This window comes from Sorex araneus, chromosome 1 (genome assembly GCF_027595985.1).
Source record: "Sorex araneus isolate mSorAra2 chromosome 1, mSorAra2.pri, whole genome shotgun sequence".
Classification (NCBI taxonomy): domain Eukaryota; kingdom Metazoa; phylum Chordata; class Mammalia; order Eulipotyphla; family Soricidae; genus Sorex; species Sorex araneus.
Genome location: NC_073302.1, coordinates 202,601,946 through 202,620,014, shown reverse-complemented (window position 1 = coordinate 202,620,014; position 18,069 = coordinate 202,601,946). Strand labels below are relative to the sequence as shown.

General features: G+C 38.2%; 1 protein-coding gene across 9 annotated transcripts in view; it reads right to left on the bottom strand.

Moving 5' to 3' along the window:
• PRPF40A (pre-mRNA processing factor 40 homolog A) overlaps positions 1–18,069 on the bottom strand; it is a 45,116-nt gene that overhangs the window by 19,614 nt on the left and 7,433 nt on the right. For 5 of the 9 annotated variants that reach the window (XM_055124280.1, XM_055124287.1, XM_055124305.1 and 2 more), the window contains exons 3-8: positions 9,395–9,475; positions 7,083–7,113; positions 5,130–5,146; positions 3,777–3,887; positions 2,018–2,138; positions 1,743–1,796 (exon numbers count right to left, since the gene is read on the bottom strand). In XM_055124280.1, the coding sequence (XP_054980255.1) occupies positions 1,743–1,796; positions 2,018–2,138; positions 3,777–3,887; positions 5,130–5,146; positions 7,083–7,113; positions 9,395–9,475 (415 nt within the window). The remainder of the gene's footprint in view (positions 1–1,742; positions 1,797–2,017; positions 2,139–3,776; positions 3,888–5,129; positions 5,147–7,082; positions 7,114–9,394; positions 9,476–18,069) is intronic. The other 4 variants (XM_055124293.1, XM_055124300.1, XM_055124320.1 and 1 more) reach the window with 1 other exon arrangement.

The following is an 18,069-nucleotide window of genomic DNA, read 5'->3' as shown; positions in this document are numbered from 1 at the left end:
CTGTAAACAAATTTTAAAAGATAATAGAAGTGACATTACATAGGATTCAATGTATCATTCTTAAAACAAAACAATTTACCATTCTTAAAACCAACACTTTTTACAAAGCAAATGCTTTCGTCAAAGTTCCAGGGTAGCAATTACAGAATGAAGACAAATTTAAATAACAGTAGTTGTTAGGAGCTACTTTCCCAAAGGCTGATGGATAAGACCAAAAACTACCAGAAACTATTCGCAGCATCATTCTGGAATAAGTCCGAACTATTTATTATTTAAGGTACTTATTCAAGGTGCTCATTACTGAAGATACAAATTCAAAATGGGATAAGATCCATATTATAAAATTTCAGCATACATACATATACACTAACACTGATAGGTTGAAAGTTATAATAGGACTTATATCAGAAATGAGCTTGATATTTTTACATGAATAAACTGGGTCTCTATCTACATTATTATTTGCCAACACTAGTATAAAAACTATGAATTGGACTTAAGTTATTCTAAAACTTTTTAATGGGTGACTAAAATCCTATTCAGCATCATTAGGAAAGAGACGTTACTTTAGTGCATAATATAAACTATGATTTTCTTTCTTTTTTGGTTTTGAGGCCACACCCAGTGATGCTCAGTGCTTACTTCTGGCTCTGCAGTCAGAGATCACTCCTAGAAGTCCTGGGGGGCAATGGGGTGCCAGGAATCAGGCCTGTCAGACACATAGATGGCAAGTGCCCTATTCGCTTTATTATTCCACTTTAAAGAAAATCATATCTGAAAATTTGTTTCACTATTTATATTAACAATGCTTTTGAATGCAATTATTTAAGCTAAGAGGGGACACAGGAAAAACCCTAAGACCAACTCCCTTTAATAGGGCAGGGGGCACGGTGGCGAGAAGTGGACACTAGTAAAGAATTGGTAGTACAAAACTGTATGTCTGAAAACTAATCATGAATAACTCTAATTTCACGGTGGCTAATAATAAATTTTTAAAGACAGACCAAGCGCCTCCTAGAAAACTTTCCGATGTCATTCCACATGGCAAACTATCATATTCTCTATACCATTTTAGCAGTCTATACTGCTGCTTCTAATCTGAACTGCTTATGACACTAGATTCTACACAAATTTTCAATTCTTACTCGTAACCTTTGCTGCTTCAAGTGTAGACATCCAGTATTTCGAACAGCTGAGAATGTTGAAAAATTCTCCCTTTGTGAGGCCAAAGTAAATGCTGTTTTCCTTAATTCTCCCATAACATATATCAAAAATATTTTATAATGGTAATATCAATACCTGGAATGTATAGTTTGCTAAAACAAAAAATATTTAAGAATTTAAGATTCTCTACTATCTGCAAAATGGGTCAAGCTACAGTATTCCACCAACAATCTCATCCCTATTTAAATTAAAATTGTATGTGCTGCCCTTAATTTCCAATAGTATATCATTTGGGGGGGCAGGGCATTACTGGGGGTTGAGCCCGGGCCCTCAAATATACAAGGCAAGCACTCTACATCTAAGCTACATCTCTAGTTTGGTAAATTAAAACCAAAAGAGAAGAAAAATCATAGTACCTTTAAGGGCTACAAGCTCATTTATAATATAAACCTTAAATAAAAGAAATTCCTTGCATTAGAAACTTTTTACTGAAGATTTATCCAGTCATGGTTAGTGAATATTAGTGACATATTCTAAAAATGTTAAATGACAGAAAATAAATTTTCAAAGCAGCTCACCATGCAGGTTTGATTTTGTAATAAGACTTCCAGCAACAATGGTATTCTGGTATCCTAGTTTCAATGGAATCAAATCAAATAAAAATCTATTTAAAATCTATAGAACTGAGATCTAGAGCAACAAGAAATTAAGAGCCCATAAAACTTAAACCATTTAACATGTTCTAGTCATTTATTTACAAAATAAAAGATCTTTGAACAATCCCATGCATGAAGGATTGTGTGAATGCCATATATGCAAAAATTATATTTAAGAAACGTTTTTCCCATTTTACCTTCAAGATCCTCAAGTTCTTTTGGTTTCGCCCAACGGGACTCTTTTGTTTGAGAATTGTAATAGTAAGGCTTCCCAGAATCAGATTTGTACTCCTTCCAGGGGCATTTAGACAAAAGTTGCTAAAAGAATATAAAAGCTCTGTTTAGTGTTTAACATCATCCATCATTTACATGACTACATTCCAGAGATCACCTCATACATAACTTTTGGGGGGTGATCCCAAGTGGAAGCCAATGGCAATTCAATGCTAGGGCCTGAGGATGAAGGGCTTTGCAACCTGGTCACCACCCAACGTGGCTAAGGGTGGGGCTGAGGGATTCTAAGACTGCACCTGGGAATACTTGGGTTGTCATATGAGGTCAGAGAGTGAACTTGGTTGGGACATAAACTGCTACGCTACCTCCAGCCCTTAAGCCCATACAATCTTAAAACTGTGACACGAGAGTAGGAAGCTATCAATAAAATGACTTTTAAAATATGTATCATATCTTTAAAAGACTGCAACATTTACGAGTTTATCTGAATTTCAAGTTAAATGTGCCTGCCATTTACACCCTACTATAGTTTCAAAACTATATCATAAAGAATTTCTCAAACAGAAATATAAGAAATACTAAATCTGGAAAAAGTTGCCTAGATTTCACTCATGACAATTTCAAATAACAAACTGGCTAGGGGGCTGGAGTAATAGCACAGCAGGTAGGGCGTTTGCCTTGCACGCAGCCGACCCAGGTTCAATTCCCAGCATCCCATAAGGTCCCCTGAGCACAGTCAGGGGTAATTCCTGAGTGCAGAGCCAGGAGTGACCCCTGAGTATCGCTGGGTGTTACCCAAAAAGAAAAAAAAAAAACTGGCTAGGGTGATAAATGATTATTATTAAAATCTAGATGGGCAAATATGTAAACTGCTTACATTATTATGGCAGGATTAGGAAAAACAAAAATCTGTATTATCTATCAATATAACCTTTCTAAGTTCTGCTGTGCATGTTATTATATTAACCTAGAAAATACTTTTACCTCTTCAATTAATGGGTTGGTGTAGAGAAGGAAGATTTAATACCAATTAGGAAAAACCTTAACTACAGTTTGAAGTATGAGTCCTAATTACCCCCCACTGAATATTGCTGATGCAGTTCTTTCCTTCAATTTTATTGCTGCAGATGTGTATTTAGAATTGTATAGTTTGCAAACATAAAACAAAAAAAAAAATGAACTTAGGTGCAATTTTCACAAAAAACAATTTCCCCTTTAGGAGAAGGTAACATTTATCATTTAATTTCTTCTCCATTATCCCAAGCCCACCATAATGTCTAAAGAAGTCAGTAAATCATTTGAAAACCTCCAGGTTTTCTATGCAAAGAAAAATTATTTGTGAATTTAAGAGGGCTAATAGCATCCTTACTTTTAGATTTCTTCTTTTAAGTTGGTATGTTTATAGAATCAAGAAAAAAACATTTTTTTTCTTTTTTGGAGGGCTACCTCAGGCAGTGCTCAGGGATAAAAAGGACATTTATTTATTTATGTATTTATTTGTCAGCTTTTTGGGTCACACCCAGTGATGCACAGGGGTTACTCCTGGCTTTGCACACAGGAATTAGTCCTGGCAGGGCTCAGGGGACCATATGAGATGCTGGGAATTGAACCCAGGTCGGCTGCGTGCAAGGCAAACGCCCTACCCAATATACTATCGCTCCAGCCCCCACAAAGGACATTTAAAATCAACTTAATTGCTAATTTCCAGTCCTCAGATTATACCTCTGCAGGTGTTTTAAGATCATCTGGTTTCTCCCAAGTAGACTGTTTTGTTTCAGTATTATAGTAGTAAGTCCTTCCATCAGGAGATTTATGTTCAGTCCACATTGATTTCTAGATTTTAAAAAAAGTGGAAAAAAGAAAAGGCTTTTTATTTAAGTGTTATTTACACTGAATACTATTAATAGTTTCAAAGAAATTAGAGGTATAAAAAGAATATGCATTTGACAGTTCATGTAAGCAGAGAGGTAAATGGAAACAGAATAATTTAAAAGTAGTGTACAGTGGGTAGGGCATTTGCCTTGCATGCAGTTGACCTGAGTTTGATTCCCAGCACCCCATATGGTTCCCCAGCACCACTAGGAGTGATTCCTGTGTGCAGAGCCAGTGCAATTTCTGAACACTGTTGGTCGTAACCCAAAAAACCAAATAAATAAATAAAGGAACATGAAATCCTTTAGGTTTGTGGATCACTACAGAGTCACAGAATTATAAATGTGCTTTTCTAACAACAGAAATCATGTAGCTTATGCACAGTATCTTTTAATGACATAAGTCTATCACTTGGGCATAAATTTATGAACAAAACGATAATGTAGACAAGTGGAGTAATTATGACCACAACTCTTATCCAATGACTGAATCTAGTCTCCAAACCTTAAAATAAATAAAATAAAATGATTTATTTACCAAGGGGGGGGAATCATTAATGAATAAAGTTATCTGTAAACTAACCAAATGAAGGGCACTCAAGTCTTTAAGGAAAATTTAAAATCTGGCAGGAAAAAAAAAATCTGACTTGCATGTCCAGTGATGTGACAATTTAATAGTATAAACATGTTCCTATTATCTTACTGCAACTCCAATCAAAACAATAAAACTGTCTTAAAAATGCATACAAAAGGGAGAGAAGGGAATTGGAGAGTGGTGGGAGGGAAACTGGGGACACTGGTGGTGGGAAATGTACATTGGTGGAGGGATGGGTGTCTGAACATTGTAGGACTGAATCCCATTCATTGTAGCGTGGTAACTGTCTACCTCATGGTGATTCAATTAAAAACAAAAATCAATACAACCCACCAAATGGATTAAACAAGACCAGCAAAATATATAAATTGTTAGTGAAGCTAGATGGGCCAACACAGGTCTGAAGAGCAAGCAGCAAGCAAAGACACGGAGACAAGTGGGAGAAGTGTTCAAGAGAAAACATGGGCTTGGAAAGGTAAGTCTAATTTAACTTTTAAACCAACAGTATGGGGAAAAAGGGCTTCAATTAAGCAGATAATCTTTAGAATATGAGAAAAATGCAGTCGGCTAAAGAAGCATAATGAAATAAATTATTCCAGAGGTACTTACGACACCGGCTGCTGCCCCTGAAAAATAAAGGGAAGAGGGTGGGGAAGACAACATTCACAGGGTTAGAACCGTGCTTTCTTAATGTAAAAAAGGTATACATTGATACTATTTCTTCCTCCTCATTCCACTACACTAAGATCGTTCCATATAAAGTATTTACTTTCTTTTTCACAGCATAAAAAACTATAGTGTAAAGCATTTTCAGAATGAAGTAGTAAGTATACTGAAGTTTTAATCTGCAGACTCATAAGGAGCTAATCCGAGAAGCATTCATCTTTGCTTTCTGTTTTTCCTCATCCTGCTATCTCATGTCTATCTTGCCTAAATTCTTTTTTCTCTACTGAACCACTAAAGTTCAACAAAACTTTGAGCCTCTCATCTATTACTGACAACTCAAAACTGTTTAGATTCCAAATTCGTGCTATACAACATAGAATCAGTCATCACACATCTGTTTAAAACAAAATTAAGTGATACTAACATTAGCCAAGGTTCAAGAGTAAGTGCAGATAGCGGTAACTATGTAGTATTTGTCAGCAGAGACAGCAGAACAATTTCCACCACTGCATACAGTACTATTAGATAGCACTGTCCATTACTACTACTAAGCCCAAAACACAAAAACTGCAACTTAGCAAAGTTCAAGACAGCATATAAAAAGGAAAGAGACGGCACAGAGTAGCAGTACAGTAACTGCTACTGTGAGGAGCAGTTACCCACTGTAAGGAACTTGCCTGGCATGCCACCGACCTAGCTTTGATCCTTGGCATTCCATATAGTAACCTGAGAATTGCTTACATATATAAAACACATAAGCTTATATAACATATAACATTATTATTATTATTATTTATTATTATTACGCATGAAAGTGATTCCTGAGTGCAGAGCCAGGAGTGACCCCTGAGCATAGCAGGGTGTGGCCCAAAAACAAAAGGAAAAGAGATGGGGGGAAGAGACCAAAGTACATAAACTAAAAGCAATCAAAGAATGTTATTTTCATCAATGGCAGAGACAAAACATTTTTTAAAAAATCATTTAATTTCCAGGAATATTCAGGGTAATAAAACTCTCTCTAGGACCTACATAAGCCAAATATTAGGTATTTCAGGAAGAATGCATCAGTTTAGGTTAAACGATGAAATTCTAAAACACTTCTGAAAGCTTAATTAGTACATAAAACATTACTATTATATATGAAAGACACCCTATCAAAATGAATACATGTCAGTAACTGGCTGAACAACAACAAAACATTCATTACTAGAAAAATAAACTGCAAGTCAGCACGTAATACTGTTTTTCAACTAGTTGTCCACAGGTATAAAATGTAACCACAGGCCTAAAGAGCTCGGAGAATACATGCTTACATCACAACTCCAGATCTGTTACACCAATCCACCATATTTGCTGAGTGGAAATATGAACTCAATTAGATCTTTTTTCTTTTTCTTTTGTGTCAAACCTGGTAGTTCTCAGGGAACCAGATGGGGTCCAGGGGATTGAACCCGGATTAGCCATGCGCAAGGCAAACGGCTTATCGACATACTAGCACTACTGCCCCTCAAATTTCCATGGAAACAACCTAATTTCCTTCATGCTGACAAAGACAGCTGTAAACAATGTTCCTTCAACATTGGGGATGAATTCAATCTCTGTGAAAAGCTTCCCTCTTGAAATGTTAGCGATGATTAAGCTGCTTGTATCTGAGACAGGGGAGGTGTCTGAGTCACACCCCAAAGTCTAGAAGGCTACTACAGCAGGGGTGGATGTGGGAGGGGCAACCTTAACCCCAGCACTCTCTCCCTGTCAGCAAACTATTCAATGTTAAGGCACTAAGTGAGCCAAATCATATCTGGATCCCAATCTGTTCCCAGAATTCAAAGAACAGATTATTGAGTAACAAAACTCCATTTGACATCTGATAGACAGCACCACAAATAGTATAGATACCTGCTGCAACATCCATATTATTTACTCCTGGCTGTTAAAAAAAAAAAAAAAATCAAAATTAGTGACATTCACCTTAATCTATATTTATATAAGTTGCTTACAAAACAAATCAGTCCCCCTCTATAACATTCTCAAGTCACTCAAGCATAATAGTAAGTTTTAATATTCTCAGTTCTGTAAGCTTGCACTTGAAAATAATCAAAAATAGGCTAATAACATGGCACAATGATGTTTATACGATCATCAGCTATACAACCATCTCTCTCGCGCACTCTAAGTACAGATAACTATTTTTCTCTCTCTACAGATATCTATTTATCTATATTACCTTTATAACTCTCAATCATACTTTGCCCATAAATAATGGTGTAGAAATAGTGTGTCAAGAATTGAACTTCCTGTACTGCAGCAGCAATGCCAGAGCGGCTTGCTTGCATGTAGCCAATCCAGGTTCCTGCTACCCCATATTGTTCCCCGTCCCACCAGGAGTGATCCCTGAATTCAGAGTCAGTCAGGATTAAGCACCACCACATGCAAACTACACATGTCCCCCTGCCTCCCCAAAAAAGTGTACTTATTTTGGGGGCTGGAGCAATAGCACAGCGGATAGGGCGCTTGCCTTGCACGCAGCCAACCTGGGTTCGATTCCCAGCATCCCATATGATCCCCCCCAAGTACCGCCAGGAGTAATTCCTGAGTGCAGAGCCAGGAGTAACTCCTGAGCATCGCTGGGTACTCACAAAAAGCTTTAAAAAAAAGTGTACTTGTTTTGCCCAATACTTCACAAGAAATTTCTCTCCTCCCCTATATGTGTGCACATACACAGTATGCAAAGTATTACCTTTCCATACTAAAGAACTAACATATATCTGGTTGTTCTTATTTTTTGTTTTTGTTTGGGGGGCGATGCACAGGGGTTACTCCTAGCTCTGCACTCAGGAATTACTCCTGGCGGTGCTCAGGGGACCCTATGCGATGCTGGGAATCGAACCCGGGTCGGCCACATACAAGGCAAACGCCCTACCCGCTGTGCTATTGCTCCAACCCATTGCCCTTTTCTGTTTTGTTTGGGTGGCCGCTCAGCTACCCAAACCCCGTCACACTCAGAGGTTTTTGAAACTAAAATCTCATGAAATATAAGAGCAATGAATTTTTTTTTCTTGGCTTTTTGGGTCACACCTGATGTATAGGGGTTACTCTTGGATCATACACTCAAGAATTACTCCTGGAGGTGCTCGGGGGACTATATGGGCTGCTAGAACTCGAAACTGGGTCAGTCGCATGCAAGGCAAACACAGTACCCACTGTGCTAGCGCTCCAGCCCCAAGCAATGAAATGTTTTGACATACAGCATTGTGTAACATTATATGCATTCTTTTGGAGTCTTGCAGCCACATTCAGTGACATTCAAAGGACCATGTGTGGCAAGGGCCAAATCAGGTGTTGGCCACGTGGAAAGCAAGTACCACAACCCTGAAGGTAACTCTCCAGTTCTACATTAAATAAAAGTTTATAAAGTGCTGAGTAAGGCAAATATCTGTTTCCTTTGTAAGATTATAATTCTAAGTTAGCAAACTTGAAACTGAAATTTTTCAACTAAACACTTTTCTTCCCTCAATTCTTCCTCGATGAAAATATGTAACTCAATTTTTTTTTACATTCACTTTCTCCCTTATTTTATTGTCTAATTTTGAAAAATATTTTATAATTTTTACTCTATAAACCTTATTTTTATAATTACTAGCATTGTAATATAGCATCATATCACACTATCTCCTTGATCAGTGATCAGGAGACTTAGAAATAAATATTTTTAATTTCTGGAAAAACAAAAGATTAGAACAATAAAAAACAGGTTTTATTTAGCATTCCAGTTTCATTTAATGTAAATTTAATAACTAAGGATGTAAATATATTTTATTGTGTGTGTATATATATATAATATATATACACACACATAAAAGGCAAATTCTTATATAAGAAACCAGGAACCGGATAGTATAACAGACAGGGCTTTGCTTTGCATACCACCCTGCCTGCCATACTATCCCTCCAGTCCTTGCCACCGATCCAGGTTTGATACCCAGCCAAGGAGTGATCCCTGAACGCAGAGCCAGGAGTAAAGCCTGAGCACTGCTAGCAGTGGTCCAAAATAAGGGAAAGAAATAAATGTAATTCACTTAAGTCTTATGTTACAGTGCTCCAGAGGTGTTAAAAAGCTACACAATGGCTGACAAAAAAGATTTGTTTTTTTTTTAATATATAACAGTAATAAAAAATATCACAGAAAATAGTTGTTTCTGTGGGATTACCGGTAATGCAGGCTGCATGGATGCCTGAGACATATGAGACATCATCATTCCAGGCATCACTGAGGACATCATTCCAGGCATCTGGAACGAAAGGAAAGAAATGGTTACTACATAAGATCAAGGCACTAACAAGACCTTAGGAAGCAATTGGGTTATTAAGGCTAATTGTATATTTTTATTAAAAATCTATTAAAATATATAAATATAATAGTGCTTATTGAACAAGTAGTTTACTATTTCAATACTTAAACATACGTGTAAGAAAAATGAGTTTAATATGTATTTAACTTTAGAATACAAAAACTATTAAAGTTTAGACTATTAGTTATATCAAACTGAAATTTAAGAATGTTCATTTCCTCTTAATACTCATGTTTTTCTTTCTTTAGAATAATGAACCAGTTTTTCTCAGTACCTGCCTCCTCAACTTTTAGTTCTTTCGAATAAATTTTGCAACACATGATCATTTAAAAAATCAAAACATCATAGGTACCTAAAATTCAAATCAATACTGTCTTTTATACATAGGCACAGAGAAAGTGCACAATCCCTCAGACAGTGCAAATCTGAAAGCGCAAGGTCTTAAGTTATCTATGATACTGGGAAGTCACAAAAACACAAACAATTTCTTTTTTCTTTTTGGGTCACACCTGGCCATGCACAGGGGTTACTCCTGGCTTTGCACTCAGGAATTACTCCTGGCGGTGCTCGGGGGACCATAAGGGATGCTGGGATTCGAACCCGGGTCGGCAGCGTGCAAGGCAAACGCCCTACCCGCTGTGCTACCGCTCCAGCCCCACAAACAAAATTTTAACGCAAATGTTTATCCTCTTTCCTTCAAAGTAAAATGAAATAAAGGGCACACACGAATTCTTGAAGGCAGAATATAAAGAGGTCTGCCATATACAAAGCAAGTTACTTACCTCCTTTACTATCTATCCCGCCCAGCAAATAATAATTTAGAAACCTAAACTAGTTCACCAAGGACTGTGCCCACATCTAAGAATTACTAAGAATGAATGAAAACCACAAAGTCAACAAAGTTTCAAAGGATTTTACCCATTGATATATGGTATACATGGATGAATATAGTCCCATAGATTATTCTGATTTTAGTAAAAACAAGTTGAAAGAGTGGACAGAGATGAAAATCATATAGAACAATCACAATTATTGGAACAAAAATTTCAAGTTCAACTACAAATTCACACAGTAAATTTTATTACTTGTAAAAGTAAATCCACAGAAAAACAAACCTAAAGAACATTGAATAGTATACATTAATGAATTTTAAAAAAGGTTTTGTTGTTGCTATTCTTAAAGACATTTTCTTAAAAATGCTTGAATATCAATATTGAATATCAATGCTTGAATAAAGAACCTGATAGATATTATGAATGAAACTGAAAATACAGCAAATTCTTATTTCTTGGGTGAGCAATACCCAGCAGTGCTTGAGGAGGATAAAGGGTGGGTCCATGCAGTATTCAGGATCAAATACAGGCCTCCTGGGTGCAAAGCAAGCATTCTCAACCCAAAGACCTGAAATCTCTTTAGTTCAGAACAATTAAAAAAAAAAATTAGAATTGGGGCTTGAGGTACAGTGGGTAAGGCTTTTTTGCCTTGTACATGGCCAACCCAGGTTCAAACCCCAGCATCCCGTAAGGTCCACTGAGCACTGCCAGGAGTTAATTCCTGAGTGCAGAACCAGAGTAACCACTTAGCATCACTGGGTGTGACCCCAAAAGCCAAAAAACAAAACAACCCAAAAAACAAAAAACCAAAATAAAACAAAAAACAATTGGAAACAGAAATACCAACATGCCTCTACCAAACAGACTAGTGGGATTTGAGACCTACTTTGAGTATAAGAAACTTAGAGCTGCCAGATGAGAGATGGACCTTTATAACCCCCCAAAAAATGTTAATCTTGGATTAGCCTTGAATTCAGATTCAAAGCAGGTTTCAATTCTCTAAGTTCTAAGTAATGAATTATGGTAAGAAGCACAATGGGCAGTGTAACTATGGGAAAGAAAAACAGCTTGATTATCAAAAGCCTAAGAGAAAATGAATCAGAGTATTTCTTTTAAAATGTAGAGACAATGCTAGAGTATGATTGGAGAGAGGGTACAGCAGGTAGGGAGCTTGTCTTGCACACAGCAGACCTGGGTTTAATCCCCAGATGGTCTCCCAATCCTGCCATAAGTTGTCCCTGAGCTCAGAGCCAGGGGTAAGCCCTGAGCACAACCTGGTGTGGCACAAAATAAATAAAATGTAAACACATTAAAAGTGTCAAAATCTCTTATGCAACACAATATTTCTATACAGAAGCAGCACAAACAAATGTACAAATACAGATCAAAGGACTTCCCAATTAAAATACAATAGAGAAAATGCAGCTGCGATAGAGAAGGGATCACTAAGTCAATGATGATTGGGGGGACTGACTGCTTGGGATGGGAGATGTTTGCTGAAAGGAGATAAAGGACCAAACATGAAACCATAATGCCCATAAGTAGAGAGAGTAAGAGGGAAACTATCTGCCATAGAGGAAGGGGGAGGGGTGGGACACGGGGTGATAGGGATACTGGGAACATTGGTTGAGAGATGGGTGTTCGATCACTGCATGACTGAAACTCAAACATGAAAACTTTGTAAGTGTAGCTCATGGGGATTCAATAAAAAAAGACACAAAATGCTATTAAGAAACAAAACACAAAGATTACACGTAACAAGAAAAGTTCACTCTATTAGGCCAATGATAAAAGCAAGCCATACTCAAAAAGTCACTAATTATATGACCAAGTTTGTTTACTCTTTTTAAAAAAGTAATTTTGGGGATACTCTGGGGTCCCTACTGGCTCTGCACTCAGGAATTACTCCTACTGGTACTCGGTGGACCATAAGAAATGCCACGTATGGAACGTGGGTCAAATGTGTGCAAGGTGAGCACCTTACTAACTATAGCTATAGTTTCTCCAGTCCCAGCACGACCAAGTTCTACAGAGTTCTCAAAATTTAAATATTGAAACATTTCAACTCATAATATTGGTTATAGAATGAGTTCTAAGTCAAATACAAAATTAAATTCTCTCTAGTATTTCTGTATATCCTCAGAATGGCATCTACTTTTCCTTTTTTTTTTAGACCAATAAAGAGAGAGGGAGAGACACACTCATATGTTCAAAGGAGAACACCTCTTGAGAGTAGATAAGGCTCCATGCCTTGACTTTATGAAACTGGTCTTATAGGGGGGGTTTACTCAAACTGTGGGTAGCAACTACTTAAGCTTACGCATCCTGACATGATCAGCAGTCTCTTGGTATTAGCTGTACATCCTAAAAGCAAATAGATCATTTGATGTAATTTTAACCCAAAACTGTGAGGTTAAGAGACACTGAAGAGCAAAGTCATTAATTTAACAGCCTCATTATGATAACAAGCAAACTGATGGTAATTGTGATAAGTTTTAAAGTAAGTATGTAAAAGCTTTTTGGGGAAAACATGCACTCTCTGTTCTCTCATCCCTGATCTTTTGTTCTATAACTTAATATCTTTTAGAGTAACAAATAAAGCAATACTGGTATCTCAGTGTTTGTGTAGGCCCAAAGTCCATGTGTGAATTAGCTGGGAGCTTCTGGCTTGGTGTTTCACAGGCTGCAAACAAATTATTAGCTGCAGTTATGGTCTCATCTAAAAACTTGTTGCAGATGTGCTTTCCAAGTCCATTTACAGTGTTTGGTTAGAGGCATCCGTTTCATTAGCTGTATGTTTCCTCTGAAGACAGCAAGTGAGAGAACAAAACATAAGGATACCTGAGGACAGGTGTTTTATAACAGGACCTTGTAGCTGAATCTTAGCACCTCTGCCACATTCTAAGAAAAGTGAATCCCTATTCCTAGCCCATCTTGGGGATTTGGTATTACACCAAGAGCATGAGAGTTAGGAGGAAGAAATCTTTGGGGTACTATGTTTTAGAGGCTACCCATATGTTCTATACCAAATTTCCTTTTTTATTATAATTTTGTCATGGACTGGAGCGATAGCACAGCGGATAGGACATTTGCCTTGCATGCGGCTGATCTGGGTTTGATTCCTCTGTCCCTCTCGGAGAGCCCGGCAAAAGACCGAGAGTATCTTGCCCCCATGGCAAAGCGTGGTGTATTTGATATCCCAAAAACAGTAACAACAAGTGTCACAATGGAGACGTTACTGGTGCCCGCTCAAGCAAATCGATGAACAACAGGATGACAGTGCTATAGTGCTATTATAATTTTGTCATAATTTATAGCATAAAACATAAAATATTTACGAAACTACAGAACTACACACACATACATGCACGCCTCTAGGAAAACCCAGCAAGCTCCCGTGGTGTATTCGATATCCCAAAAACAGTAACAATACCAGGTCTCATTCCCCGACCCTGAAAAGAGCCTCCAATCGTTGGGAAAAACGAGGAAGGAGAGGCTGCTAAAATCTCAGGGTTGGGACGAATGAAGACGTTACTGGCGCCTGCTAGAGTAAATCAATGAACAACCAGATGACAGTGACAGTGATAGTGATGTTCCTTATGAATAGATTTAAGAATTTGACAAATTAAAAAGAGTTCTTACAAGACTGAGCATCACAGAAACGTCTGCTTCCCAGGGCAGAGAGTTCAGCAGGAATTAAGGTGCTTGCCTTGAGCATATCCAACCCCTGTTCAATCCCTAGCACCACATATACCAGGAAAGACTTCTAAGCACTGCCAGGAGTGATCCTAGAGCACAGAACCAGGAATATGCCCTGAGCATATCTGCACCTGAGCCAGCTGGGTGTGGCTCAAAAACAAAACCAAATCAAATCAAAAAAATCCCTGCTTTCCAAAAAATCTATTTTGTGGAAACATTATTTTTCAGTAATATTAGGGCACACATAATATATAGATTCATGCTTCAACTCTTTGATGAGGCAAATTTTTGTTTTATTTTGGAGTCACACTACCTGGTGCTCAGGGATCACTCCCAGAGGTACTGGGAGAACGTACAAGTTCCAAGAACTGAAGCTGGGTGAAGTGAAGCCAGTACTGAAGCAAGGCAAGCACAGTACCTGATGTACTCTCTATCTGGCCCATGTAGTTAATTTTTTTTTTTTTAAGGATCTGTAGTGATTTGGTAGCAGGATCAATTTAAGAGCATTAAGAATTCCTAAGTTACTGGGACTGAGCAATAAAACAGCAGTGGGATGCTAGTCTTGCACACAGCTGACTCAGGCTCGATCCCCGGCACCCAATATGGTTCCGTAACTGTTAGGTAGGTGTGGCACAAAAAAGCAAAAAAAAAAACCAAAAAACAAAACAAAACAAAAACCCTTCATTTATTAATTTGGTTTTAACATCACACTAATAATGGGAATTCAGACTGCCAACTTATGAGTGGTGGTTTATTACTCAAATCCTAAGACACCAAACTGTGTATATTTGTGGTTAAGTCTATACATTTTGGTTTGGGGGCCACACTTGGGCAAAGCTCTAAGAACTGTATGTGGGACTGAACTGAGGCTGGCTATAGGCAAGACAAGTCTTTATTTTTGCACTATCTCTCCAACATCTTAGACACACTAAGTTTTCTTTGGTATTCAAGCTTCATTTGTAGAATATTTTAGTCTTATTTTAGATTTGCTTTTTATTTCTTGTAATGTAAATGGAACATCTCACCAATGACATATTAAATGGAAGGGTGTTATATGGCCCCCAGAGCACCGCCAGGGGTAATTCCTGAGTGCAGAGCCAGGAGCAACCCCTGTGCATCTCTGGGTGTGACCCCAAAAGCAAAAAACAAACAAACAAACAAACAAACAAACAATAAATAAATAAATGGAATGTGATTTTAAGTGCTTAAAAGGAAAAGGTACTTAAAATTGTTTTTCTCTTGTGATTTTCCCTCCATTTAAGTGACTCATCATTAGTTTACATTAGGTATTATAGAACTTCAGGAGTATAGCTTACCTAACACCTCTATGTGTATTGGATTGACCAGACTCACCACTAAAATTCTAATACCACCACCAAGAAGACCCTTCTACTCTTTCCTTCCAATCCCTGAAAATTCTTAATGTAGCTGCTATATTCTATAAATTTGGACTGGAGCTTTACTAAGGCTGGGAGGGTACCTGTTTTGCACATAGCCAACCCGGGTGTGATTCCTGGCACCTCATATGGTTCCCATGAATCCAGCCAGAGATATCCCTAAGCACAGAGCCAGGAGTAAGCCCTATTCCCCTCCCTCAAACAAATTCTATAGACCAAATGACTCCGTAAAAGCATAAACTTAAAGTGAAACACACTATAAAAATCACAACCACACACTGCCACACAAAATTTCTATTTAAACTACTTTGAAAGTACTAAGTGCTCTAATTTTTCATTAGGAGACAGAAAGAGAATGAGAATGGAGAAAAACATATGGAGGAAATCTAAGGTAAATTTCCTGAAATTTTAAACAAATCCAGATGGATTTGTGGATACTTCAGCACCTTTGGAAACATAAAACAGGGGCAGAGAGATAGCTCAACAGGCTGAGCACATGACTTGCACACAAAAGACCTGGGTTCAAACCTGACACTGTATAGTCCTAGAGCACCACCAAGAGTGACTCTGGAGCACAGCCTCCCAAAAAACAAAAGGGCTTGGAGGGGGCTGGGGAGCTAGCACAGAGGTTAGTTCACATGACTTCTTAAGAGTCTAATTTCAGTTCCTATCTGTGAGCACGTGCTACCTACCCCGAAAGCATTGTCCAGTGTGACCCAGAGTTCCCCCTGACCTGGGCAATGCTGGCTATGCCCTGCTGGTTCTCAGGGTTCTGCACCCATCACTGTCATCCCACTGCTCATCAATTTGCTTGAGTGGAGACCAGTAACATCTCCACTGTGAGACTTGTTACTGTTTTTTGCATATCGAATACGAACGGGTATCTTACCAGGCTCTTTGAGAAGGGCAGAGGAATCGAACCCTGGTCGGCAAGGGAAATGTGCTATCCCGCTACCTGCTGTGCTACCCGCTGTGCTATGACTCCAGCCCTCTGTATCCATAGACCTTAATAATCAAGGGTCTAGTCCAGCTGGCCAAGAATTGCCGGAAATGTGCCCTCAAGACAACTAATAACAGCTTGAGAGGCTTACCTCCAAAGGAAAAACTAGTTTATATTATTAGTGAATAGGCAAAATATTTGTGCATGTAGATAATATATCCAACTCTTTTATTTCTTCTCTAAACAATAAAGGTGAAATCAATGACCAAGAATAATTCTAAAAAAAAAAAAAGCAGTTTGAAAAAAGTAACACCGACTGAATACTACGAGTATCGCACTATATACTCAGTCATTCTTAGGATTCCAGTTGGGAAAGTTTCTAATATTAGATAAAAATAGGCAAACTTTGGGGCCAGAGAGATAGTACAGCAGGTAGGGCACTCGCCTTGCACACAGCCGATCCAATCCAAATGAGATTCCTAGAATCCCATTTGGTCCCCAGAGCACCTCTACGAGTGCTTCCAGAGTTCACAACAGGGGTTATCCCTGAATAACTGCCATGTGTGGCCCCCAAACCAGCAATAAGCAAACTGTTTATAACTGCAGATATTTTAAAAATAGGACAAAGGGCCAGAGATATAGTACAATAGATAAAGTGTCTGACCGGAGTTCTACCCCTGGCACTACATATGGTTCCTGAGCACTGTCAGGCGTGATTTCTGAGTACAGAGGTGAGAGGAGCCCTGCGCACAGTGGGGTGCAGCCCCAAAGCCAAAAATATATGAAACAAAAAGATACGATAATAAAGCATTTCTAACCAATGCTCTAGCAAATTGAACAGAAACAAAATTAGTCCAATTTTGTATCAGTCTTCATGAGTATCTTGTAAGTTCTTTTCTATGTAATTATTTCCTAAGTTTTTCCAGCTGGAAAGAAATCATACAACCTATCTTTTGTCTAAACATTAACTTAACCTCGCTTGATTTTTCAAAACCATTCTTACTGCAAACTAGTCAAACCTAAGCTTCATTGTTGTCTTTTTTTAACACTTGACTTCTTTCAATAAACTAAGAAAAATTAAATAAGTATATTCTACGTTAAGTATACTATTCAGAAACAATTATACTACTATGAACAATGAAATAAACTGCATATTTCATTTTTAAAAGCTCTAAACATGGCCGGAGCCAGAAAGAAAGTCCAAGGGCGAAGAGGACTGCCATGCCTCTGGTGAGATCCCCATTGGTACCCTGAGAACCAGGAGTGATCCCTAAGCATGGAGCCAGAAGTCCTGAACAGTGTCAGGGTATGTCCCAAATGACCTCTCTCCACAACACACACCAAAAAGAGTTCTACACATACTGGGGACAAAACCCGCAATTTTTCAATTACGTCATAAATCAAAAAAACCCTGAGAACTTATTCTAAAAAGAACGGAGGCTTCTTTTAGAAGCAAACTTCCAGGACTAAAATTAGAAGGACACAGGACTCTTAATCTCCCCTCCCCTAAATACTTTAAGTTAGACCCAGAGGTGGCAGAGAATGCTGAGAGAAAGCGACCTTGGCACGCAGGCTTGAGCGCCACTCTGAGCACCACCAGGCAGTCTGAGGTCTCCCTAACCAAAACAACTCCCCATGAGATTCAGCATCATATCTAGATCAATG